At 38.1% G+C, this 27,804-nt stretch overlaps 1 protein-coding gene across 5 annotated transcripts in view; it reads left to right on the top strand.

Annotated features, from left to right (window-relative positions):
• Positions 1 to 436: 436 nt before the first annotated feature.
• The window catches only part of RPGRIP1 (RPGR interacting protein 1), a 65,222-nt gene continuing 37,854 nt past the window's right edge, over positions 437 to 27,804 (top strand). For 4 of the 5 annotated variants that reach the window (XR_006783760.1, XM_045822378.1, XM_045822376.1 and 1 more), the window contains exons 1-7: positions 437 to 501; positions 5,202 to 5,324; positions 16,324 to 16,456; positions 19,626 to 19,882; positions 21,083 to 21,182; positions 21,678 to 21,809; positions 23,902 to 24,007. Coding sequence is in view for 4 of the 5 variants with exons in the window: in XM_045822378.1 (XP_045678334.1) it covers positions 5,306 to 5,324; positions 16,324 to 16,456; positions 19,626 to 19,882; positions 21,083 to 21,182; positions 21,678 to 21,809; positions 23,902 to 24,007 (747 nt within the window). In the remaining variant the exon portion in view is untranslated. The remainder of the gene's footprint in view (positions 502 to 5,201; positions 5,325 to 16,323; positions 16,457 to 19,625; positions 19,883 to 21,082; positions 21,183 to 21,677; positions 21,810 to 23,901; positions 24,008 to 27,804) is intronic. The other variant, XM_045822377.1, reaches the window with a different exon arrangement.

Raw genomic sequence — 27,804 nt, 5'->3', positions numbered from 1 at the left:
GTGGGTTTGATTCCCTGTCAGGGCACATCCCCAGGTCATGGAGTCCCCAGGTCATGGAGTCCCCAGGTCGTGGAGTCCCAGTCAGGATGCATGCGGGAGGCAACTGATCAATGTTTCTCTCTTTCTCTCCCTTCATCTCTCTCTAAAATCAATAAACATATCCTTAGGTGAGGTTAAAAAATAGTAAAGATCATTTGTCCAATACCAACAAATTTTTATTAATCTCAAATGAACCAAATCTATTTTCAGCTTTAGTTTTAGTTGAGAAGTTGGTATGTTAAGGAATCTTTTAGCTGTTTTCTCCAACAACAACATGCGTGGAGAAAAAGCAGAGCCTTCAAGCCCTGATCTATAAAGAGTTAACATCTTAAGAGCTAAAGAGAACTGTATTAACCTCTCTCTTAACAAGCCAGGCAGACAAGAGGATTCTATAGTACTAGAGGACACCACAAAAGTCAGAGAAAAGAATTACAGAGAGCTCTCTGGGAGCAGCAAAAAACTGTAAGTCTATATCTAATACATATTTATGGTCTCTCATTTCTTTCCATGGTGTGCTTTTGAGAACAGTGAAATAAGTGTATTCATTTTGTATTGCACCACCAGTAACCCAGGCATCAGGCACATTACTAGGTCATCTTTAATCCTGTCACTGTCTTTACTCCATTCTACATCCAACTAACTGTAAAGTCTTTTGATTTTCCTTCCTCAGGGTCTCTGTGATCCATCCCACTCTGCCATCCCCCAGCCACTATCCTTTCTAGTTCAAAGACTCTGGCCTGAATCATGGCAATATCCCCTGAATACTCCTCCTCTGTGCCAGTATTTCTAACTCATTAATCACAGATGAATCTTCCTGAAGCTCTTCCAAAGCTCTAATTTTAGTGTTCTTGTGCTCAAAATGTATACATTTGCTGGCCATTTGACAGAATAAATAAAACATCTCAAATATAAATGCAAGGTCTTCCAAAACATGCACTTAAATTTTCACAACTCTTTCTCAAACTCATCATGCCTACTTGCTATTATGCAAGACCACCCTGCTTTTCACCCATCCTTGACTCTGTTCCAACTGTCCTCTTTGTACAGAACACTTGGTATCTCCATATGCCACAGTCTTTCCCGGACTACAACAACCGTCCCTCCATAATGTTTCATTTGATCCTTCAAGTGAATATGAACCTCAGTCTTCCTGACCACTCACACTTCGTTTTGTTCTTTTCTGATTGACTTTATATATATTTACCTTACAGTTAAACATGTGCTTTTCTCGTTTTTTCTCTTAATTATTCACTTCCTAGAACAAGGCCTCTATTTTTCTTCCTGCAGCAACTGAACAAAATAGACACACAGTAATATTTGTCAAATTAAGTTCAATCCAAATTCCAGGAGTTCTTATCATCCTTCTGGAGCATTCATACAATGCATGCTGCAATTACAGAGCCTACTCTACTCTCCAAAGCTTCTCTTCAGCTCTACTCTAAGTTTCTTCCTCAGTGCTTACCTCTTATTTGACTCTAAACTCTTATGTAAGGTCAGCTTTGCCTGAGTTCCCTAGCTCACTGGAAAACCATGTTCTTTAAGGGTCTCTTCCTAATCTCTTTCTTCCCCCAGAACTTTGACTAGGAAGACCCCAACTGCAGTCTCCCTTTCAGAGACTTGAGTATTTATTGGGACTTTTAGCATTAATTCCTTATACAAGAAGACTTGATTTCCTAGTTCACAGTAAACTGAAATGCTAAAAGTGTACTTCTATATTTTGTCACACAGGCCAACTTAGTCCTCAAATTTTTAAAGGATAGAAATATTTTTGGCAGCATTATTTCCTATACTCTAAAATGCTACTGACATTTCTTTAATCAGATTTATCACCTGATTTTTTTTCTTCTCCTCTCTCCTACTTAAATCTGCGTTCTTGTGGGGTGGAGGGATTGCTTAAAAACTTTGTAAAGTAATTAAAACTAGTTGTAAAAAGAAAAATAATTTCTATCACAATTCAATGTTACTATATCTGCTGAAAATTATTATATACCTACAAGTGTGAGGTACTGTACTGGGTACTATCTATACAAAGATATCCTCAAAGGGGCTTATAGACTAGTAAAGAGACCACATGATGTGTCAGCACTATAAGGAACTGACTCATATTTAACCAATGCACACAAAAAACATATAGTATATAATAATACACACCATTAACTTATACTGATACATACAACATAGAATTATCAATTCACCAGAGACTAATTCAATGGAAACAACAAAATTAGCTAGCATTTAGCTAGTATGGAGCCTCTATGAAGTGCCAAGCATTATGCTCAGCTTTTTATAGGCATTATCTCAGTTGATCCTCCTCATGATTATATAAAGGGAGTATTTTCCCTATTTAATAGCTAAAAAACTAAACAGGTGGTTAAGTAACTTGTCCATTGTCACACAGCAAAGAAAGGATATGAATCCATGTCTTTCTTACTCCTAGGCTCTTGGTCACAGTCACTATTTACAATTCATCCTCTTCACATTTAAATAGAAGTGAGTATAAAATCAGAGTAAGGCTATATAATTTTAATTGCTGGTGTCATCAAGCTGGCTTTATGCCTGTATCAATAGTAAAGGGTTACTCTCCACCCTCACTCACCTACCCTTGTCCCAGGGCACTGCAATTTTGAGTATCAATTCTGCAAGGGAATTCTTTTAGCCTTTCATTCCACTGAGTTAACATAACTGATGAATCCTTCTTTCTTACATCTACTATCCACTCCTTTTTTTCCTGAGAGACTAAATCTGGCTGTTGATGGATTTTGGATGTTTCTTCAACACACCTTCATGGACAGTCTCTCCTGGGCTTCCTTTTATGATATTCTTCTAACCTCCATCTACTTCATTCTTAGAACTTATTTGACTTCAGTGTTAGTGGTATGCTTCAGCTTCTCCACAGTGGTATACAGATTTGGTGGTATATTTTGGAAGGGCTATAACTAAAACAGTCTTCTCTGGGCCTGGATATTAAAGAACTACAGCATCTCTTCTCCCACTAACACTCCATTTTTTAAAACAGCTTCAGATCCAGAGAGCCACACCTGCAGTGCAGTTACCTCTCCTTTCTCCTTCATGATACTTCTCTACAGAAGGAGGCTGGGAAGACAAGAGTAACTTAGCAAAATTGCAAAAGCTACCTTAAATGTGAGATTTCCTTGAAAATAAAATGGTTTCCTTGGTTGCTTCCATTCCATTTTAATTCTAGGATTATTGTCTAACATGTGAAAGTACATCAACTTTTGGATAATTGTTCAGCTTCCTTAAAATAGACATGCTATGAAATCTGTATAGACCCATTTAAAATCACATCACTGGAAAGATGTTCTCCACTTACTGGGATTTTAAAAAATGAAACATTACAGAACAGAATATGAATGACCCAATTCAAGTTAAATTATTTGGAAAGTAGATCAACAAAATGTTAATGTTTTCTCCCTGTGATAGAATATCATGTTTTTTACTTTCTTTTTTATATTTCTCTGTTTGTTTAAAACAAGCTTGTGAACAATCTTCTCAGTTCACAAGTCAAGCTAGTTTCAGAAAAAAAAAGGGGGAATTGGTTGCATAGGATACAGGACCCTCCTATAGAACCTAAGGACAGGAGCAGAGACAGGTTACGGGAAAAACTGAAATCCAAAACAGAAAGCTTTCAACACTTTTGGACTCATCTCGGGCACTCAATGTCATTATTTCTTGATTTGTTTATTTATTAATTTATTCATGTATTCAATATATATTTGCTGGGTGCCTAATATGTTCTAGGAGCTGTTTAGGTACTGGGAAATAGAGGTAAACAGTGTAAACCAATTTTCTCCTCCAAAGTCCTTATGTTTTAGTGAGAGCAGACAGACAATAAACGTGTAAAAAATGAAGATAGTTTCTGAGTATGGTAAATGTTACAAGGGAAATAAATAAGGCAACATGAGAGTAGGACTGAGGAAAATCTCACTTTAGTCATGAAGGTCAGAGAAAGTCCTTTTGTTCGCAGTCCACACTCAATCTGCTGAGCCACACAAGCCAGGGCCTAGATTGTATTTTAAATGTAAAGAAAAGCTGCTGGACAATTTTAAGCAGGAAGTACAGTGACTTAGTTGTTTTATAAAGATCAATCTGTTATTTCAGGGAGAATCAATGGGAAAGGTACAGAGAGCGGAAAATGGGAAGAGCATTAGGAAAACATGGTATTGAAGTTGAAGTAAGAGATAGAGATGGCTTGAATTATAGTGATAGCTGTGGAGACAAGGTGATATTTTTTAGAAAGTACCTGGAGGATTTGGTAACAAATGACAGAAGGGAGAAATCAAGGCTTTGGTAACTGGTAGGATAGTAATGCCATTTATAAAGATAATGAAAGACTGGGAGGTCATGTTTGAGAGAGAAAGCAAAATTCCTGTGTGAAACAGGTAAGTTTGAAATACCTAGTGGTCATGCAAGAGGAAATATTTAAAAGAGAGGAAAACCAACAAATTTGAAAGACAGGGCTGGAGATAAAAAGTTTGGAAACAACAGCATACACACAGCATTTAAAGCCAGGAAATTAGACACTGTAATCCAGAAAAAAAGAGTGTTGACCAAGGTGTAAGGTGACTCTACAAATAGGATATCCCTGGTAAGTCAGGCTATAAAGCTGAATATTACCATCCTAGATCTCCCAATTTTACATAATAGTTCTAGTCATCTGCTGAGGCCCCATTCTAACCAACTGAGAAATAGAATCTGATTGGCCTAGCTTGGGTCACTTGTCTACCTCTGGTCCAATGAACAATGACTGTGGGGACTGGATTATAGAGTATAAACTGGAGATTTAGTCCCTGTAAATAGAGTGTGGATGAGAGGGCAGAGGCTTATTTCCCAGAGAAAGGGGATGGTCATTGGCTTCCAGGCTGAGCAGACATTTAACGAATGATCCAAATTGAAATACATCAATTCTATAATCAGAAAAAAACTGATTTCATTTTAAAAAGTGATGTCATTATTACTATAGGCTTGGTCTTGCCCTTTGGTATAGAGTGTAGTCTCATACCACCACTGAAATATTATGAGTGTCATATACTATCATGAAAGTGTTGAGAAATTTCTGCTACAACTTAAGTATAGCCTTAAGTATAGCAGAAGGTATATGAAAATTGCATGTAATTGGCTGGACTTTTGTTTTTTTATTTCAGTGTCCTCTGGGATCTCTTACAGATTGTGAACAGAGATGACATCACATCTCTTGATGAACAATACAGTAAAGAACCTGTTAAGGGCATAGATTCAATACCTCCCAATGGTACTACCATCAAAAGGTAAATAGAATGCCTCAAGGTGGATGCCTTTTAAAATTAAAACAGCTCACACTCTGTTGCTGTGAGACATATTGAACATGCAACTTTACTTCTGGGAATAAAATCTGCAGAAATTTAAAGACTATTTATTTTTAGAAAGAGGAGAAGGGAGGGAACAGAGAGGGAGAGAAACACCCTTGTGAGAGAGAAACAATGATTGATTGCCTCTTGCACACACCCTGACTGCTGGACAGAACCTGCAACCCAGGCATGTGCTCTGACCAGGAATCTAACTGGCAATTTTTCGCTTTGCAGGATGATGCCCAATCAACTGAGTCATACCAGTCAGGACAAAACTTGTAGAAATTTAAAAAAAAATTTAATTGATTTTAGAGAGACAGAGGAAGGAGGGAGGGAGGGAGAGAGAGAGGGAGGGAGGGAGGGAGAGAGAGAGAGAGAGAGAAACATTGATTTGTAGTTCTACTAATTTATGTATTCATTGGTTAATCCTTGTATGTTCCCTGACTGGCGTGTGAACCCACAACTTTGGCTTATGAAGGGAATGACATTCTAACCAACTGAGCTACCTGTCCAGGGCAGAAATTTTTGCATATGTGTACCAGGAGACATATACCAGAATGTTCACAGCAGCATCATTTATAGTAGTAAAAGATAAAAATAACATATATGTCCATTGATCAGAAACAGAATATACATTGATATATATTCATAAAATATAATAAATTTACTTTCTTTATAATAATTTTAATTTTTTACTAAGTTATAAACAGTACAAAGCAGTTATTAATACAACATTCAAAATGGTGGTCACCTCTGGGGGGAAAAGGGAATATGTGGGTGAAGAACTTAGAGAGTTCTTAGTGTACTAGCAATGTTCTTGTTTCTTAAGCTGGCATTTGTTTGTGTACATTTTATTCTTTCTTTAAAATATTTTATTTATTTTTACAAAGGGAAGGGAGGGAGAAAGAGAGAGAGAGAGAGAGAAACATCAATGTGCGGTTGCTGGGGGCAGTGGCCTGCAACCCAGGCATGTGCCCTGACTGGGAATCGAACCTGCAACACTTTGATTCGCAGCCCGAGCTCAATCCACTGAGCTACACCAGCCAGGGCTTACGTTTTATTCTTCATATATTTTATTTCCTCATCTATATGTGTGAAATAAATATAATAACATATAAAGGAGTATGATTATATTAAACATATATAATTTATGTTGTACGTAATACAGAAAATATCCAGCCATGTAATAAGAAAAATAGGAACATTTATTGAAAAAGATACAAGATACAAGAAACATTGTACATGGGATGATAACAACTCAGTCCCCTTCAAAGTAAACATCATGAGACCTCACACAGTTCTCCTATCTTTGTTGATTGCAGCCCCGTACATGTTCAACATTCTCAGGTGTCCTGCTTGTTGCAGGTCTTCCAGAATGTGGGTCACTTTTAACAGATTCTCCACCATCTTTGCAGCATTTGTGCCACACTTTCATTTGCGCTGTAGTCATTGCATCATCCCTGAAAGATTTCTGAATCATCTGAATAGTTTCCATGGAGAAATGTTCAAGCTTAACACAAAATTTAATGCAGATTCGTTGCTCTACTCATTCAGTCATTCTGAATGTGACAGCCACACAGTACACAAGCTCACTCAATGATGCGTACTGCCCACATTGACTAGTACAGTGTAATCATCATTGCTCATGCATGTGCATTCCAGTCCACTCTCCTTGCCTGCCAGGTTACATCGATGTCACCTGAATTCTTCATGTTATATTAACAATGGCTGGACTTTTCTGGACATACCTCATATATTATAAATAACTGTTTTGTTAGGAATAATTTACATACCATAATATTCACTCATTAAATGTATAAAATTCAGTGTTTTTTACTATATTACAGAGTTGTGCACTTATCCCTCCTAATTTTAGATCATTTAATTACCCCAGAAAGAAACTCTATAGCAGACATTCACAGTGTCTCCATGCCCTGCCTCTGATAATTTCTAGTCTGCTTGCACTCTCTATAGACTTGCTTATTCTGGATATTTCATGTAAGTAAAATCATATAATATATAGTCTTTTTTTGGTCTGGCTTCTTTCATTTAGCATACTGTTTTCAAAGTTCATCCGTGTTGTAGCATTTACCTTCCATTTCATTGCTGAATAAAATATCATTGTATGGTCATGCCACATTTTGTCCATACACTGATCAATTGATGGACATTTGGGTTGTTTTCAATTTTTTAATAATGCTGCTACAAACATCTATGTATAAGTATTTGTATGGACATGATTTCATTTCTCTTAGATGTATACCTACAAGTGAAATTCCTGAGTCATATGGTAGCTCTATGTTTATATTTTTTTTATTTTTTAATTATATATTTTTGATTATGCTGTTACAGTTGTCCCAATTTTCCCCCCTTTGCTCCCCTCCACTGAGCACCTTCTTCCACCTCAGGCAATTCCCTCACCATTGTTCATGTCCATAGGTCATGCGTAGTTTCTTTGGCTTCTTCATTTCTTATACTGTATTTTATATCCCCATGACTATTCTGTAACTACCTGGTCTGCAACCCAGGCAAGTACCCTGACTGGGAATTGAACTGACAGCCTTTTAGTTTGAGGGCTAGTGCTTAATCCACTGAGCCATTCGAGCCAGGGCATTATTTGTAATTCTTTCTTTTTCTTTGTTTTTTTTTAAAGATTTTTATTTATTTATTTTTAGAGAGGGGAAGGGAGGGAGAAAGAGAGGGAAAGGAGCATCAATGTGTGGTTGCCTCTCCACCACTCCCCACAACTCAAACATGTGCCATGACTGGGAATCCAACAGGCAATGCTTTGGTTCTCAGGCCAGTGCTCAATCCACTGAGCTACACCAGCCAAGACCCTATTTGTACTTCTTAATACCTTCACCTCTTCACCCATTCCTCCATAGCCCCCTCACATCTGGCAATCACCAAAATGCTCTCAGTATCCATGATTCTGTTCATGTTCTTCTTGTTTGCTTAGTTTGATTTTAAAATTCAATTGTTGATAGATATGTATTTGTTGCCATTTTATGTTCAAAATTTTGATCTTCTTTTTCTTAAATAAGTTCCTTTAACATTTCATACAATAATGATTTGGTGATGGTGAACTCCTTTAGATTTTTCTTGTCTGGGAAGCTCTTTATCTGCCCTTCATTTCTAAATGATATGTTTGCTGGATAGGGCAACATTGGCTGTAGATAACTCTTCCAAAAAATAAAAGACAGAACACTTCCCAATTTATTACATGAGGTCAAAACCAAAGACATCACAAGAAAACAAACTACAGATCAATGTTCTTCATTAGCTTAGGCACAAAATCTTCAACAAAATAATAGCAAACTGAATCCAACAACATATAAAAGAATTATGTACCATAACCAAATGAAACTTACTCCAAGAATGCAAGTTTGGTTTAACATATGAAAATCAATCAATGTAATATACCATACTGATAGAATAAAGGACAAAAAACGCATGATCATATCAATGTGCTCAGAAAAATACATTTGATATACCCTATATTCTTTCGTGATAAAATTACTCAACCAACTACTAATAGAAGAAATTTTACTCAATCTGATAAGTGTTACCTACAAAAGCTGTAGCTAAAATTATGCTTAATAGTAAAAGACTGAAAGCTTTCCCTCCAAGATCCAGAAAAAGACAAGGGTGTCCACTCTTGCCACTGCTATTGGCAAGATTATTTTTCATATAGGGTCCCTTTAAAATGTTGATTTTAAAGAGGGTTCTATCCTTGGAAGTTAGGCATGAAAAAGAAATAAAAGGATCCAAATTAGTAGGCAAAAAAGTAGAACTATCTCTATTCACAGATTACATGATTTTGTATACAGAAAATCCTAAGGAATGCATTAAAAATTATTAGAACTAATAAATAAATTCAGTAAGGTTTAAGAAGCAAAGGTATTCCTATATGTTATCAATAAATGAACTAAAAATAAAATTAAGATAATTCCACTTACAGTATCATCAAAAAGAATAAAATGCATAGAAATAAATTTAACAAAGAAGTATACAACTTATACACTGAAAACTATAAAATATCATGGAAAGATTTTAAAGAATATTTAAATATATACAGTGGATTGAGCGCGGGCTGGGAACCAAAGTGTCCCAGGTTCGATTCCCAGCCAGGATACATTCCTGGGTTGCAAGCCAGAACCCCCAGCAACCGCACATTGATGTTTCTCTCTCTCTCTCTCTCTCTCTCTCTCTCTCTCTCTCTCTATCTATCTATCTTTATCTCTATCTCCCTCCCTTCCCTCTCTAAAAAAAATAAATAGATAAAAAATAAAGTCTTTAAAAAAATACTCCCTTTAAAAAAAAAAGAATATTTAAATATATAGAAAGACATCACATGCTCATGGATTTGAAGACTTAACATTGATAAAATACCAATACTGACAAAATTCATGTACGGATTCAATGTAAACCCTATCAAAATTTCAGTTGGCTTTTTTTGCAGACATTGACAAGATGATTCTAAGTTTATATGTAAACACATGGGACCCTATATGAAAAATAATCTTGAAAAAGAACAAAGTTGGAGGACTCACACATCCTGATTTCAAAACATACTACAGAGTTATAGTAATCAAGACAGCATGGTAGTGGCATAGGATAGACATGCAGATCAACAGAATAGAACTGAAAGTCCAGAAATGAACCCTTACATTTACGGCTAATTTATGTTTGACAAACATGCCAAGAAAACTCAATGGAAAAAGACTAGTATTTTCAACAAATGGTGCTGGGACAACTGATTGGATAGATACATGCAAAATAATGATGCTGGATCCTTACCTCACACCATATTAAAAATTAACTAAAAATGAATCATAGATCAAATACAATAACTTAAAACTATTAAATTATTATTACACTATAAGATTAGACATGAAATCAAAAGTACAAGTGATGACAAAAAACAGGTAAACTGGATTTCATCAAAATTTTTTTAAAATTTTGTGCATCAAAGGACAAAATGAATAAAGGGAAAAGACAAGCCACAAACTGGAAAAAATATTTGCAGAGTATGTATCTGATAAAAGATTTGCATTCAAAATACATTAAAAAACTCTTACAACGAACAATATAGAAACAAATAACCCAATTTGAAAATGGGTAAAGGAGCTGAGAAGATGTTTTCCCAAGGAAGATATACAAATGGATGACAAATACATGAAAGGTGGTCATTGTGATTATTCATTAGGGAAGTGCAAATCAAAACCACAAAGAGAAAGAATAAATTTTAAAAACCCCCACAAGATACCACTTCAATAACAATAACAAATATGGGTGAGAATATGAAGAAACTAGAACTTTTATACATTTCTGGTAAGAATGTAAAAGGGTGCACCTGCATTAAAAAATAGTTTGACAGTTCCTTATAATGTTAAACACAGAGCTACCATTCATCGGGCAAAACACAGATAGGGACTGACCTTGGCCTGTACCACCTGGGAAACTCCAGAGCCTACATATCCAGGGAACAGCTGCAGACCACCTTGCCCTTGCAAAGCTGATCCTCCACAGAGGACGGAGGCTGGTGGTCAGTAGTCACAGCCAGTCCTTGAAGCTGACTGACCTGGGTAAATATCCCCCAGTTGACCTGCCAACAGCAATTAAAGGGTCACTACAAGTGGAAGTTTACTCAGCCCACACAAATGGCATGACTCGATTATCCAGCTTGTGTGATAGGGGAGGCTGTGCCACTTGATCCTACAGGACACCTACTACATTAGGCCACACTAAAAGACATGCAGTCAAAGCAGATCTACCTAATAGATAGAAATAAACCGAGGGAGGCTGCCAAAGCAAAGAGATAAACAAGGCCCAAATGAAAGAACAGATCAAAACTCCAGAAAAAAAAAGCTAAATGAAATGGAGATAAGCAAGCTATCAGACGAAGAGTTCAAAACAATGGTTATAAAGATGTTCAGAGAAGTCAGTGAGGGTTTAAAAATGTTCAGAAAACTCAGTGAGGACCTCAACAGCATAAAAAATGATCCAGTCGGAAATGGGGGATATGCTAACTGAAATAAAGAACAATTTATAGGGAAACCAGTAGAGTAGACAAAGCCAAGAATCAAATTAATGCTTTGGAAGATAAGGAAGCAAAAAACAACCATTCACATCATAGGGGTACCAGAAGGAGAAGAGAAAGAGCAAGAAATTGGAAATCTATGTGAAAAAATAGTGAAAGAAAACTTCCCTAATTTTGTGAAGGAAATAAACAAGCAAGTTCAGGAAGCACAGAGTCCCAAACAAGATGGATACAAAGAGGCCCACTCCAAGGCACATCATAATTAAAATGCCAAAGGTTAAAGATAGATACTCGGCCCTGGCTGGCATGGCTCAGTGGACTGAGCGCCAGCCTCTGAACCAAAGTGTCACCTGTTGGATTCCCTGTCAGGGCACATGCCTGGGTTGCAGGCCAGGTCCCCAGTAGGAGGCACAGAAGAAGCAGCCACACATTGATGTTTCTCTCACTCTTTCTCCCTTCCCTTCCTCTGTCTCTAAAAATAAATAAATAACATATATTTTTTAAAAAGATAAAGAGATAATCTTAAGAACAGCAAGAGAAAAAGCAGTTAGTTACCTATAGAGGAATTCCCATAAGATTGTCAAATGATTTCTCAAAAGAAACTGCAGACTAGAAGGGATTGACAAGAAATATTCAAAGTCACAAGAAGCAGGGACCTACAACCAAGACTGCTCTACCCAGCAAACATATCATTTAGAATTGAAGGGCAGATAAAGAGCTTCCCAGACAAGAAAAAGCTAAAGGAGTTCATCATCACCAAATCATTATTACATAAAATGTTAAAGGGACTTATTTAAGAAAAAGAAGGTCAAAACTATAAAGAATAAAATGGCAATAAATGTGTATCTATCAACAATTGAATCCAAAAATCAAACTAAGCAAACGAGAAGAACAGAGACAGAATCATGGATATGGAGAGCATTTTGACGGTTCCGCAATGGGAAGGGGGTGTGGGGGAATGGGGGAAGAAGTGAGGGGATTAAGAAGTACAAATAGATAATCTCAGAATGATCATGGTGATGTAAAGTACAGTATTCGAAATGGAGTAGCCAAAGAACATATATGCATGATGCATGGACATGAACAATGGTGGGGGGATTGCCTAAGAGAGTGGGAGGTGCTGGGTGAAGGGGGCTCAAGGGGGGAAAATCAGGACAACTGTAATAGCATAACCAATAAAAAAATATTAAACAAAAACAGAACCCATGGAAGGACCTAGTCAAGCTGAGAGGTATAACCAAATCCATGTAATGTCTAGAGCTTATTCAATTTCTGATGCTAATGAGTTAATAATATTTTAATAGTGAAAAACCTATACTGTCTTTGATGCTTTTTAGCAAAGCAGATTTGGGAATTTTAGATTTCTCAAAGTTTTAACTCTTTCACAAAGCACATGAAAATAAATTGGCTGAGATAATTTTCAAAGTTGTGAAAGTCATAGAACTGACCTAATTGTACAGAACCTAACCACCTAGAGAATTTACTTAGTTTGGAAGGCATCCAAACAACCACAAATGTAAGAGACTCAATATTTCTTCAGCACAATTAAAGAGTTGTAGGACATGGTAGCAAAGTGAAGGATTTACACATTTACTCTGTGAAAAAGAAAACTTTTGTAGGTTTTATTACAAACTGTGTCCAATTTCCCTTCTGTTAATTATGAAATAGCTAAAAGTAAATGAAGAAAAGTGCTTGTAAATAAAGACTTTTATAAATGTCGATGGTCATGTTACAAATTTTCTTCTTAGTGACCAATCTTTCTTGTTAAGCTAAGTGTGTCTAGCAATTAGCTACATCATTTTGTAAGTTGATTGGTTTAAAAGTTGTATCTTTTTTGTTTATCTTCTAAGTAATCTTAAATTTATCTTAGAAACTTTATTTAAGAGAAGAAAATCTTTTGATGCCATAAAGAGATATGACCACATTAAGGGAATATTTTTGGCACATTTTCAAAAATTACATCTTTTTTAATTTCACCAATTCCAAAGGGAAATAATCATGTTTGTAGTAACAATTTTATTAGATTTATCTGTACTACTAAAAATGTTGCCATTATGAAGTTAAAAAAACAAAGAAAGAGAAAGAACATAACACAATATAATGTGGAAAAAAAAGAGCCTTTGGCAGTTGCACTACCAGGGCTTCTGGGGTACTTCTCTGCCATTGGAGACAAGTGTGACTCAGTAGGCCACTTGGTTGGGGGCTGGGGGTGGGGGCAGTGTGTAACTTATTTTATACAGGCCAGAGTGACTCAACAGTGTCCTAGATAAGAAGATAGTTCACATAGCTGAGAGACTAGTTTCATTCAAAGAGATTGAACAAATAAGTAAATATATTGAGGATGGTGGAATCTGGCTTCTCACTGAGGAAAGAGATGCAATTATGGAAAGGGAAAAGGCTAGAATAAACCATATGACTTTGGATGTTAAATGGAGGTATCACAGTGAACTTGTGATTTCCCCACGTGGCAATAGATATAGAGGCATGTGTGTCTTTATGTTAATTGTAATGGTTTCGCAGTTATATACATATGCAAAAACTAATCAAATTTTAATATGTTCAGTATATTACTTGTCAAGTATATCTCAATAAAATTGTTTAGAAAAAACTTAATAGTCATCATTTCCAAAGTACAGATTAGAGAGGTCGTAGTGGTGGCTGAAGTGGTTCTGAGATTGAAGTTCTAAGCTCTCTTTCTTCTAGAGAAGGAGCTGTATTTTGAGTTCTGTGGTTTCAGAATGGTTCCCATGAGATCAGAGCTGACCCTGGGCCAATGAAAACTCACACACTGAAAAGTATGTTCTAGTTTCCTTTGCTTAGAGCAAAAAGAGGCTCTATTCCAAGGAGGCAGTTAATGGGAACAGTTTCTCCAGATCACAGAAACAAATGAGATTACTCTTGGTAATTAAAAAACTGTTTCTCCATTGATCTAGAACAAATACTCCAAAAATTTATACAGAACCGGAAACAATCCAAATAGCCATAGCAATCTTGAGAAAAAAGAATAAAGTTGGAGGGATCACAATACCTGATATAAAACTATACTACTACAAGGCCACTGTAATCAAAATAGCCTGGTACTGGCATAAGAACAGATACATAGATCAGTGAAACAGAAGAGAGAGCCCAGAAGTAAACCCATGTCTCCATGGGCAATTAATATTTGACAAGAGGGCATGAACATATAATGGAGTAAAAATAGCCTCTTTAATAAATGCTGTTGGGAGAACTAGACAGGTAAAGGCAAAAAAAAAAAAAAAATGAAGCTAGACCACCAACTGACACCATATACCAGAACAAACTCAAAATGTAGAAAAGACTTAAATGTAAGTCATGACACTATAAAAGTCCTAGTGGAAAACATAGGCAGTAAAATTTCAGATATCCCACGCAGCAATATTTTTGCTGATATATCTCCTAGGGCAAGGGAAATAAAAGAAAAATAGACAAATGGGGCTACATCAAATTAAAAAGCTTCTGCACAGCTAAAGAAAACATCAGCAAAATGAAAGGGGAACCAAACATATCAGAGAACATATTTACCAATAATACATTGAACAAGGGTTTAATCTCCAAAAGAACTCATATGTAAAGAACTCATATGACTTAATACTAGGAAGATAAAAAATCCAATTAAAAAATGGGCAAAGGTTCTGAATAGATACTTCTCCAAGGACGACATACAGACGGCCCAGAGACATATGAAAGGCTTCTCAGCATCTCTAGGCATCAGAGACATGCAAATTAAAACCACAATCAGATACCACCTCACTCTTGTCAAAATAGCTGTCATTAATAAACCAACAAATAAGTGCTGGTGAGGAGAAAAGGGAACCTTAGTGCACTGTTGATGAGAAAGTAAACTGGTGCAGCCACTGTGGAAAACAGTATGGAATTTCTTCAAAAATTGAAAATGGATCTACTTTTGACCCAATGATTCCACTGCTGGGAATATACCATTAGGATCCTAAAACACCAATTCAAAAGAACTCATGCACGCCTGTGTTCCTAAAAGCACTATTTATAATTGCCAAGAGTTGGAAACAGCTTAAGTGCCTATCAGTAAATGATTGGATAAAAAACTGGTACATTTTCACACTGCAATACTACCTAACAGAAAGAAAGAAATCCTACTTTGTGTGACAGCATGGATGACACTGGAGAATATTGTGCTAAGTGAAATAAGCCAGTCAGTGAAAGACAAATGCCATGTGATCTCACTTACAAGAGGAATCTAATGAACAAAATAAACTAACAAGCAAAATAGAACCAGAGACATGGAAACATGGACAGAATGATAGAAACCAGAGGGGAGGGAAGAGGGAGATAATGGTGGAAAGAAAGGGAAAGGACTAGTCAAAAAACATATATGAATGACCCATGGACATAAACAATGGTGTGGGGATTGACTGTGGGAGCAGGGTGTGGGCTGGGCAGAGGAGGGCAAAGGGGGAAAATTGGGACAACTGTAATAGAATAACAATAAAAAAAGAAATGTTTCTATGCTTTTTCTTATGGGAGATTTAAAGACAACTGTGGTCACAATCCTTGTCTAGGTCCAAATTACCTAATAAAGAGAAAAAAAGAAGTTAAATTAAAAACACAAATTAGGTACACTAAGAGCTGTATTTGATATTTTTTGAGAATGTTCTTTCTAGACAGGAAGTTGAGTCATACCTCATGTTAGAATGATATGGAATGATATTCCTCATCTAAGAGTGACATGGAATGATAAAGAGGTCCATTAGTACACATTTCATATAGTTCTTCATTTCTTCTTAAATACTTTCCTCAAGAAAAACTTAAGCACTCTGGGCAAAATGTGATAAGGGACCTGATGGGTTTTTTAAATTACATGTAGAATTAATCTCCATTTACTCTTGCCTGGGACTTTAGGTAAGAAGATTAAAATTCAACCAACTTTGAGCAAGATGAGCCAGAAAGAATTAGAGGACAATTTGTTTCGTCTTCGTGAAGAGCACATGCTGCTGAAGAAGCTTTCTTGGAAGCAACAGGATGAGATCAAAAGGTACCTCGAGTTCCTACATCTTTAAAAGCTGTATCTACATCAGGCCTCTACCACACTAAACCAAAAAGAATACATTTTCCTGAGTTGTCTTCACCAGAAAATAATTCAAATGTCAAAAATGGTTAACTTCAAAAATATTTTTTGAAAGCTATATCACTTTATTTGGCTTTCTTGCCAAACAGGTCAAGAGACTGTGACCATAGGCCACAAAGCATCATCAAGAGCTATTTTAACTCAGAGAGCAAGATCCTGGACAGGATCCTGCCCTAGCCACCAAAGAGGGGGTAGGGACAGGGGGAATAGCCAAAAATCTCAGGGAACAAAGACTGTAGGATTAAGTAAGAGAAGGGTTTTTTTTTAATTTATAAAACAAACCAAAAATTAAATTGATCATGTATTATACGGAGGTATGTTGTAAGTGCTTTATATCTATTAACTAACCAAGAGGCTAAGTAACTTGCCCAAAGTCACAGCCAGTGAGTGGCAGAGCTGAAAGCTCTTAACTCAGAAATCTATATACAGTGACCTTGTAGTGCTGGCTTTCAAAAATGCACCAGGGACCTGGAGAGGAATCTGAGATGGAGAATGAGTAGATAAACTGATGGAAAGAGTGAAACTTCCAGGATTATCTCTAGGACATATTTTGAAGATACTGGTGTCAGTGCTTTCCAGGCAAAGACCGACAGGAGCACACCTATAGTTGAACAAGTTGAGTTTGTCACTCATTGCAGCTAGAAAAAATGCATACCATGGGGAACTAAAGGCATCTCAGTAGGAATGTTTTAGAAAGAGCCTATTATAGGATTTGAGCTTCAGTTGAATGATTTGGAGAAGAGTCCAAGGTAACAGGAGTTTGCTCCAGATTTGGAAATTTCAGAAAGCAGAGACAATTTTGTGTTTGCATATCTTAAAAATCTCATCTACACGAAGGTAAGGCTACAGGGAGGTAAGGCTACGGGGAGGTAAGAGAGTGAGGCTATATCTCTAATAGGTAAAGAAGTAGTGGTCACTCATATTAGCCAGGAAAGAGGGATGATGCAGATACCGGCCAGCAGTATCCATGACTCTGTGGATGGACGAGACTCAAGAGAAATTCACACGGACTACCGAGTCCTGTGGAGGAAAAGGGACAACATGGCTACCCTCTCAAGTGGAGAGTGCCTTGGAGTGGCCTGGCAACTCTCTCAAGAGGAGAGTGCCCCGCTGCCCTGCCTGAACAGGTTTTTATTAGTTTTTGGGGGTAGGAATACAGATACAGCTTATTAATCATTGTCTGGCAGTGAGGATCAAACGAATAGATAACGTTCAAAGAACTAATAGGGCTCACTCTGAGTTGGGGTCTTATCACCTAAAAAGGCTACAGAATTTAAGGGACTAAACTCATTTCCTGCCCGGGCCTTTATAATCTAATTAAGAGCATCCTCAGCAAAGCAGGCTTCACAGGATTTTACATATCCTTCCTCAGGGCCTGATTACCCAGGGATCCCACCGTTTCCAGCACAGGGTTGCACCACCTCTTGTCATTGTTACAGGCTTAAGTCAAGCAGAGGAGAGGAGGCAGCTGAGAGATAGGAGACTTCTCACAGGCAGAGTGAGGACTCAGGCTTTGTCAAAGCCGAGGGGCAAGGGTCAATCACCCCACAGCCCCCCAAGTCCTTCCCTGAGGGCCTTCCCACGTGATTGTGCCTGGCTTAGGTGGCCCCTCCCATGAGGGCCAGGCAATGGGGGCCAGGCAAGGAGCAGAAACAGGGCTCCTGCCAGAGAGATAATCTTGGCTCCTTAGTGGCTTTTGGTCCAGAAGTCTCTCACTCAGCCTTAGCCATGGGGGGTTACAGCTCTTGAAACCAGGCAGGGTGGATCCCAACAGAGGGATGTTGGGTATTTTGTGGTGGCACAGTGACCTTGCTTTTTGTCTGTGCTTAGACAAGATTATACAGTGGACTTATTTTGTATCATTCTTCCTTGGTCTCAAATGGCCTTGTCTGATATTCATATTCTGTGAGGTTGTGTCCAACAGGACAATAACAGGGCCTAGTTTTAAGCACCAGGAAAACTTCAAACAACACTGAGGACTAGCTATGTCAGACCAATTCCCCAATGTCAAGAGTAGCTTTTTGCTTTTTTATGGTAACGCCCAACGGTAGTTTGGAACTTCATTTAGAATCTACAAGATTGCAGGCTTTCACTGTAAACCAGTGCTATTCAGAGCTGGAGATTCTTTTATATTGTGGAGAACTCAAGAATCTGAAGCCAGAATGTTGCATGGGTCAAAAAATCTTGCTTCTTGGATGATAACCAAAAAGTATTTGAGATTATAGATATTAAGTGGCTAAATTGGGTTCTATCCTCCCTCCCTGGCTTTAGGCAAGTTACCTAGCTATTCTATGCCTTGATTTCTTTATCTGAATATAAACATATGTAATAATAGCTAACTCATACAGTGCTTACAGTGCACCATCACTATCCTAAGCACTCCACATATATTAACTTATTTAATCCTCCTGACAATCTAATGGAGCAGGTAGTGTTTTTATCTGTATTCATAGATTAGGAAATTGAGCACAAAATTTAATGACATGCCCAAGGACACATGGGCAATAAATGTCAGGACTGCTAGGCAGTGGGACCATGGAATCTGATGGTAATGGTAAAAAGTATGATTTTAGGTCAAGACAATAAAGAGTGATGACTATCTGCTATCCATAAGGCCCTGTGTATGCCAGGGGCTGTAGAAGACTAATCCTCAGAGTTGGGCACATATGCACGGGAGTGCAGACAATCGGGATGGGAGAAGTAAATGTTAAAATTTCTACTTATATTTAATTATCCCCCTTTAAAAATTAGTATGTTGTTTATGTTGTACAACAGCCATAATTTATTAGTACAGAAGTAAACGCATATAATTTAAAAACAAATATACACACAAGTATATTGTGATTGCTGCAACAGAATGGGCAAAATGAAACGGAACCCTATGTCCCTGCCCTCAAAGTGTTACAGTGTACTGGGGACAGAATTCTTTTTTTAGAAAATAAAATTTTTAAGTGTAAATAGTGGAAAACAGTAGATAAATTTATATCACAGATCAATTCAGATTATTTGCCACCAAATAAACTGTAGAAATAACCGTTATAGAGATCACATACATCAATTCTATTTTTGTGCATAGGATGAGGACAGCCTTGCTACGATTGACGACTGTGGGCCACGACCGGAGGGCAGAGGTGGTGACCCTGGAGCAGCCCTCAGAGCCCGCTAGGCGGCGGCGGAGCACGGGGTGGCGGCAGCGTCCTCTGACGCTTGGGTTGCAGCAGCAGTTCCAGCGCGAGGGCCCCTCTGTTTCCCGCCGCACCCAGCCTCGATCCCACGTGGGACAGAGACAGCTCCACAGCGCCGGCGCACCAGTGATGCAGAAACCCAAGAGGGGTGAGGCGTAGGCAGGACCGTGTCCCCGACAGGGCTGGAACACTGGGGAAAGGTTGATTTGCCAGCCACATTTTCCTCCTCACTGCTTCATTCCGCCCGCCACCCATTTGGTTATTTGTTCTCTTATTTGCATTCCTTTCTTCTTCCCTGAAAGGTTGGGGTTTTATTTTCCACCCTGAGTGGGATGTCAGGTTCAAAATTCTCAGTTCACCCTGAAATACTGCTCAGAGGACAATCAGACAACTGGAGGGGCAATTCGCTAGTGAAGTCCTGCAGTAGGGCTAGAAAACAGCCATAGCGATAACGTTGATGTCCCTCCCACTCAGGTGTAAGCCACAGTGATCTTAAGATAGATCCGTCTACTGGGACTCTGGAACTCTGGGACTGTGCTTCTAAAACTGGAGTTCTTAGCCTTTTGGGGGGAAGTGGACTCCTTTGAAAACATAATCGATCAAAGCGAGGCCTCCTCCCAAGAAAAATGCACCACAAGTAAACAAAACTTTGCATACAATTCCGTGGGTTCAGAGATTCCCAAAGCCTATTCCTGAAGTCCAGGCCAAAAGTCAGGCTGTGAGTGAGGAGCTGCAATTTCTCCTCTTCCTGTATTCCAAGCCGCTAAGAGTCTCTGGCTGCTGTGAAACACAACATTGGATTAAGTAAAATTTTGTGTGTAAATTTCCTCTTCCTAGCCTACTCAGCTCTGAGTTAGACCCATAGGAATGGAGTGTCTTTACCTTGGGATCCAGTGTTAGGTTTTGTTTAGCATGCCCCTCTATTTCTAAGCTCCCTACTTGAGCTAACCAAATCTTTGCAAAAAACAGCTAAGAGTAGAAAAACTAAGTAAATTTAAATTTCAGTTCCATTTAACTTCAGCAATATTGAGTGCCAATTATACACCAGGCACTAGAAATAAATATGCATTTGAGTTAGACATACAGTCTCTGCCCTGGACAAGCTTGTACTTTCTTGCCTTTTGTATTCACTTACTTGAGAGTCTGTAGTCCTGTTGACTGAAAAACCTGTAGTTGCATGTGTGTGCAGGGGTAAGGACTGAGAACCTGTCCTCTGGTTTCAGTGGTCTTATAAAGATTTCTCCAGTCTCATGGCTCCCTGCTTCCAGCATTTGAGGTTCCAGTGCTAGCATTTGGTATTCTAGAGAAATCTGTTGCCAGAGTCTGCATCTTCTGTCTAAACTTTCAGAGCCAAGGGACAGGCTGAGCTACACAGCCCCTCCCGCCTTCAAGGAGCACATGACAAATGAAAAAACCAGAGGTGAAATATCCAGTGAACCCAGAAAGCTGTGAGTTCTTTTCATTTATCCCATGTGGTTATTCTTTCATCTTTAAATGAAAATACATCATTTAGGAAGCAAGCAAATGTTGGTATTTTCAAGTCTTTTCAGCATACTCAGGATGAAAGTCAACCATAGGTCAAATTCTAACTTCATTGTTTAAAAATGGAAAGTAAGCATCTCTCTTCTTCCAAGGAAAGAAAAATAAAAGCTTTTCCTTAACTGAAGGTACTGCCTCTTTTTCTCTTTACATTCTTGTCCCTTAGGTCATAATTCATTTATATTTGTTTGACACTTAAAAGCTATATTTAGTCAGATTATCTTCCACACACACCAAGATTACTAACTACTCTTTTTTTAGTCTATGTGAGAGCCTAATTCTCATTCTTTGTACAGCAAATTCTTTCTTCTTTTTGTGTTTAATGTTCCTAATTCTAAAAGTATAATTTATTTCAGCAAAGTCATAACTATGATTAAACTCATTGGTTTATGCATGCCCAACAGTGCCCACATTATGACCAGCAATGCTATGCAAGTGGAAGAAACACCCAAGTCTCCTGAGAAAATATGGTCCAAAGATGAAGATTTTGAACAAAGAGGCTCTTTGGAGTGTGCTCAGAAGGCCACAGAGCTTAGGTACAAGTATAGCCTTCCATGTCTCAAGCCATAATGAACTGAAAAAGCAAGAGATTCTTTTTTATTTATTTATTTTTAGAGAGAGGGAAAGGGAGGAAGAAAAGTGGGGAAATAAACATCAGTTGCTTCTCACACATGCCCCAGCCATTTGTTTTGTGGGACTATGCCCAACCAACTGAGTCACAATGGTCAGGGCAAGAGATTCTTATTTGCATTTTCCCTCAGTCTCAGAGGAAAAGACAATACTTGAGATTAAAATCAATTTTAAAAGTAGATGTGGACTCCCAAGTGGGTTAAGAAATGGATTAACCTCAAAAGGATGCTTAGGTACAATAGAAGATTTGCGGCTCCACTTCACTGAAGAAAAGTTTTTCATTCTCATCACTGTGCATCAATTACTGGATAACTTTTTTTTTAAATAAATAGACTTAAAAAAACATTTTATTTATTTTTAAAGAGAGGGGAAGGGAGGGAGAAAGAGAGGGAAAGAAACATCAATGTGTGGTTGTCTCTCATGTGCCCCCTACAGGGGACCTGGCCTGCAACCCAGACTTGTGCTCTGACTGGAAATGGAACCTGTGGCCTATTGGTTCGCAGGCCAGGGCTCAATCCACTGAACTACACCAGCCAAAACTAGACTTTATTTTTTAGAGTAGTTTAGGTTCACAACAAAATTGAGCAGAAAGTACAGATATTTCCCATTAACGCCCCTGTCACCTACACACAGCCTCCCCCACTGTCAACATCCACACCAGCACAGTACATTTGATATAATGGATGAACTTACACTGACATATCACTATTACTGAAAGGCCACAGTTTACCTTAGGGTTCACTCTTCATGTTGCACATTCTTTGTAACAAATTCATAATGACATATATCTGCCATTATAGTATACAGACTAGTTTCACTGCCCTAAAAATCCTCTATGCTCTGCCTGTTCATTCCTTCCTACCACCTTACACCTGGCACCACAGATCTTTTTACTGTCTATGATTTTGTCATTGTCAGAATGTCACATAGTTGGAAACATATAGCATGTAGTGTTTTCAGATTGGCTCCTTCCATTTAGCAATATGCATTTAAGTTTCCTTCATGTCTTTTCATGGCTTGATAGCTCATTTCTTTATTTTTATTATTATTTTCATTACATGTATTGGGGTGACATTGGTTGATAATTCATTTCTATTTAGCACCAAGTAACACTCCATTGTCTGGATGTACCACAATTTATTTACTCATTCACTTTCTGAAGTACAAGTTGGTTATTTCCAAGTTTTTGGCAATTATGAATGAAATTGCCGTAAACATCTATGTGCGGGTTTTTGTGTGGCCATAAATTTTCAACTAGAGACTTTTTAAGGTGCCTAGGCCCCATCTCAGAGACTCCCTTTCAGTTATTTGGGGGTGGATTACCAGCGGTCCCCAGCCTTTTTGACACGGGGGACCAGTTTCGTGGAAGACAATTTTTCCACAGACTGGGGTCAGTGTTGGGAGGAGACAGGAGGTGGAGCTCAGGCGGTAATACATCTCCCTCTGTTGACAGAAAGGAGGGAGGTGGGGGCTCCTGGCTATAGGCAGTGTAATTTAAAAATTTTTCCAAATGATTCTAATAAGCAGCTAGAACTGCAAATCACTGAGATGGAGTCTAGTGAGCCCAAATCCTCCCAATACTTTCCAAATGGTCAACAAAACATGATCTCTTAGGTTCAGAAAGTATAATCTTTTCTTGTGTCTCCCATCTATAACCACACTTTTTGAGTTTCTCCAAGGAAACACAGCTCAGACTTGGTAGCTCTTTGCAAAGTTTATGGGAAACTGTGAGCACCATAATTTTTAAAAACAGCTGTTATGTTTTCTCAGAACATAGAATTTAAGGTTGGTGGTCTCTCAAGTCTCAGCTGCCATGAGGGGAAATGAGAGAGGAGATTATTACAGGAGTGTGTACACACTTCCTATTTCTGGTGCATTGTGGGGGAAATAGGCACGAAGCAAGAGGAAGGGATTCTTATTGGTGCAAAATCAGGAGGAAAGATGCTTAATTTCATCCATTCTTAGACAGAATAGTTTAGCACTATCTTCTTTCTCTAGAACTTCCATTAAGGAGAACATAGAGCTGATTCGGCTTAAGAAGCTCTTACATGAAAGGAATATCACATTGGTAGCAACAAAAGCACAATTAACAGAAGTTCAGAAGGTGAGTTGCCATCATCATCTCTGCTTTCTGAGGGGAAAAACAGTTAGTTAAATGGTGAGTATTGTCCTGGCCAGCTGGCTCAGTTGGTTGGATCATCGTCCTGTACACCATAAGGTCAAGGGTTTGATTACTGGTCAGGGCACATACCTGAGTTTTGGGTTCAATCCCCAGTTTTGGTGTATAAGGGAAACAACCGATAGATGTTTCTGTCTCTCCATTTCTCTCTCTCTAAAATCAATTTTAAAAAATACATATCCTTGGCTGAGGGTTAAGAGAGAGAGATGAATATTGTTGTCTCCATTTTATACACAGGAGACCACAACTGAGAGAAACCAAATCACTCGTCTAAGCTCACAAAACTTATAGGTGATACTCAAACCCAAGACTTGCAACTCAGAGTCCATTCTTTTTCCACTACTTCCCATTATCTCTCTATTAGGAAGAAGGTCCAAGCCCTACCCAATAAGGTGCAATTAAATGGTGTTAATTTGTTTCAGGGTTAAGGTTGCAGCCAAGAGCCACAAGCAGAATGTAATTAAGTTAGGAAGCCAAGAACAGTGACAGAGGAAGAGAAGGAGAGCAGCTTTAACTGAGCACTCTATATGCGGGACTCTGTACTAGATACTTATAGGCATAATCTCATTTAAGCCTGGCAATCCTTAAGGTAAATACATTTACTGAATGAAGGAACTGATGAAAGAACTGAGCCTAAAAGAAGTTAAGTAACTTGCTCAATTCATGTAGATGGTAAGGGACAGAACAGACTTTGAGTCCAGGTTTATCTGGCACAATCGCTTTATACTCTTTTCTCATTACCATGCAATAGAAACTCCTATCTGAATGGGTGGAAGTCGGGCATTGAGGGTCTAAGTGATAGATTGGCACCATTCTTTAATTGAAAAATATTGAGTACCAGGATCTGTGCAAAGTACTGGGATACAAAGATTACAAAGATAAGTGACACCTCTGGCCTTCAAGAAACTTACAGGAGCCAGAGAACAAGAAGTAAATGAGTATAATTATCCACATCCAGGGGATGGAGGGAGATGCAAAAGAAAGAGTAGTCAGATTTATCAGAAGATGGGGTGCGGGATCTGAAAAGGATTCATAAAGCAGTATATTCGTGAGTCAAACACCGGGATACTGAAAGATTAGCAGGTGTTAATGAGTGTGCAAGAGAGGGGAGGGCTTTCCAGAGCAGGAGAGGGGGAGGCCAAGGCATGGAGGTGAGAGGTGTCAGGCACTGGGTCTTGGAGGCTCTATAAGGAATGTAGACTTTGGAAAGCTGCAGAAAGGTTTTAAGCAAGTTGATAACATGACCAATATTTTTCTCCAAAGAAATCACTTTACCTTTTTTATAATGTCTGAAATATCTTTGAAATAAATTTTAATAAAGAAATAATACTTTTGAAAAATAGAAAAATAATACCTTTGAAAAACTACTACAAAGCACTAATAATTATTAATTCTGGGTAGTAAGATTATAGATGACTGTTTTTATAGTCTTTATACTGTTCTGAAATTTTCAACTTCTCAAAAATTACAGAACTACAGGAAAAGATAATCTGATAGCACCATGAATGATAGGCTGGCTGGTATTAAGATGGGAAGTGAAGAAATCAGGTAAAACAGGAGTGCAATGGTCCAAGGAAGAAAAGAAAAGGGTCCCAACCAAGGTGGTGACAGAGGCTTGCAGAAAATGGACTGTATTGGGAGAAGTCCAGGAAGTAGAATAATGGGCTTTATCACCCAAGGGGAGTGGATAAGGAAACAGGATAAAAGAAATGTGATGCCTGGGTGTCTGGCTTGGGTGATTAGACGATGGTGGTGTCCTTGATCAAGAGTGATGGCAGTTAGGACTGCCCTGGTATGTCTGTTCTGGTGGAGACGAAAAGCATCTTTACAAGGCCAGCCTCCAAACCTATGTTTGTAGAGAATAATACAGACATATGTTTGTATTCTTTTGATTTGGTTAATTTTGGTAGCACTCAAAGGATGAGGAAATATGGGAGGGAAGGTCATTTAGAATTGTATGGGTAAATAGCTGTGTAGGCTCCCTGGCTGTCTGAAAGTAGAGCGTTCTTATAAGGCTTTTATAAGCTGAAATGGCCTAAAGCAAAGAGGCAATTACCATAAATTTATATAGAAAAATTTGTGAGAGTTCCAAGACCCCCAAAATAACCTACCACTTCATACCCAATAACACTAACAGCCCAGCTTGCATTAGTATAGTCCCCGAAATCCAAGATGAATTGTATTAATACAAGGCATCTGTATGCTGAATCTATACACTACTCATTGTTGCTTTCTGGGATTTGTGCCCTTCAAATAAATATTGATACCTTGTACAAAAATAAAGTAAAATAAAATAACATTAACATGTAAATGCAAGAATGATATGATATACACCACATTTTACACACCTATCAATCGACTCAAGCAAGTCTTCCCATTTTATCTTTAACTGGATACTGACTAAAAGACCACTCTACTACTGGCAGAGCAAATAGTAACTTTTGCAGCTTTCAAGATTTTTCCTCTCTGTCTGTAAATAGTATGAATGCAGGTACGTTCAAAGCACGCACAGTATCTTTATTTTATTCACCACCATTGAAATGTTTAAATTACACCCAGTTTTATGCTGTGTAACACCCTGATGAGCTACCTTGGGCCTTTCTGATACCTTAGGACACATCTTGCTGATGGAAGCACAAAATAAATCAAGGTAAAGTACAGATGCTCACAGACACAGTTCAGACTCTGGCAGCTGGTGCTGAGATGCTGAGCACCGTTCTGGGGAAGGAGCCTGGACGTGCCACTCCTGCTGCTGTGCTCCGGCATGCACTGCTTCTGTAAAGGCTCATCCAAAACAAACACTGAATGCCATTTTTACTTTTCACTTTTCTTTGTAAAAGCAAAAATCCTCTTTGGATCTCTATCAGTTAGTGAAAACAGGTACGGGTATATAATAGCTCTTTTGTAAGAGCTAAGTGGCAGAATGAGAACATTCAAAAAGCAGGGGATACCTGTATTTGTGAGCTTAGGTTTTAATAACATCTAAGCATTCCTCCATCACATTAAAGGAGAAGAGGAAGAAAGCCATTCTAAACTGAACGAACTTACCTATGTCAGTGGTAGTAGTAGAAGTGACCTAAATGGTGAATAATCATCCACAATTTTTAAAATGTAGGTCTTATAATTTGTTTTTCTTTAGCAATTTTCCTTTTAATGACGCCTTCATACACATGTACTAAAACAAGTTTGCATTCTCTTAATCACTTACCAGTGAAATATGATCATCAATAGCATAGACCCTGGAGTCTGCACAAAGTGATTTGGCTCTCTGAACTTGGGTTTCTCATTTTTCAAGTTTAGGCAATACCACCTACCTCTCAGATTTGCTGTAAGGATTAAATGAGATAATATATGTGAAACAATTATAATGATCATAATGTAACATATAATGAAGCACATAGTAACATGCTCAACCAATAGGAGCTGTTAGTTTGGTTATTATTGTTCTTTTCTACTTCTAAAACTGGAAAGAGACCTGAGGCATGCTAAGTAATAGCGCCTAGTTTGAAAATAAATATTTTTCTTGGATAACCCACCAAGTGCAAGACAAATTTGAATAAAAGACCCTTCATTTTTAAAAAGGAAGTGGTGTGGTCTATTACATTCACAGACTGTCTGGCAAGCTGGCACAAAGGAATAGCAGCAGCAATTAATTAGTAAATAGGTATTCAGATTGAGTTGATTTGTGGGTATTTTTAATAATGTGTTTTAAAATAAATATT

The sequence above is a fragment of the Phyllostomus hastatus genome, unplaced genomic scaffold, assembly GCF_019186645.2.
Source record: "Phyllostomus hastatus isolate PE091 unplaced genomic scaffold, TTU_PhHast_1.1 phas_scaffold_501, whole genome shotgun sequence".
Taxonomy (NCBI): Eukaryota; Metazoa; Chordata; class Mammalia; order Chiroptera; family Phyllostomidae; genus Phyllostomus; species Phyllostomus hastatus.
This window is presented reverse-complemented; position numbering and strand designations above follow the sequence as displayed.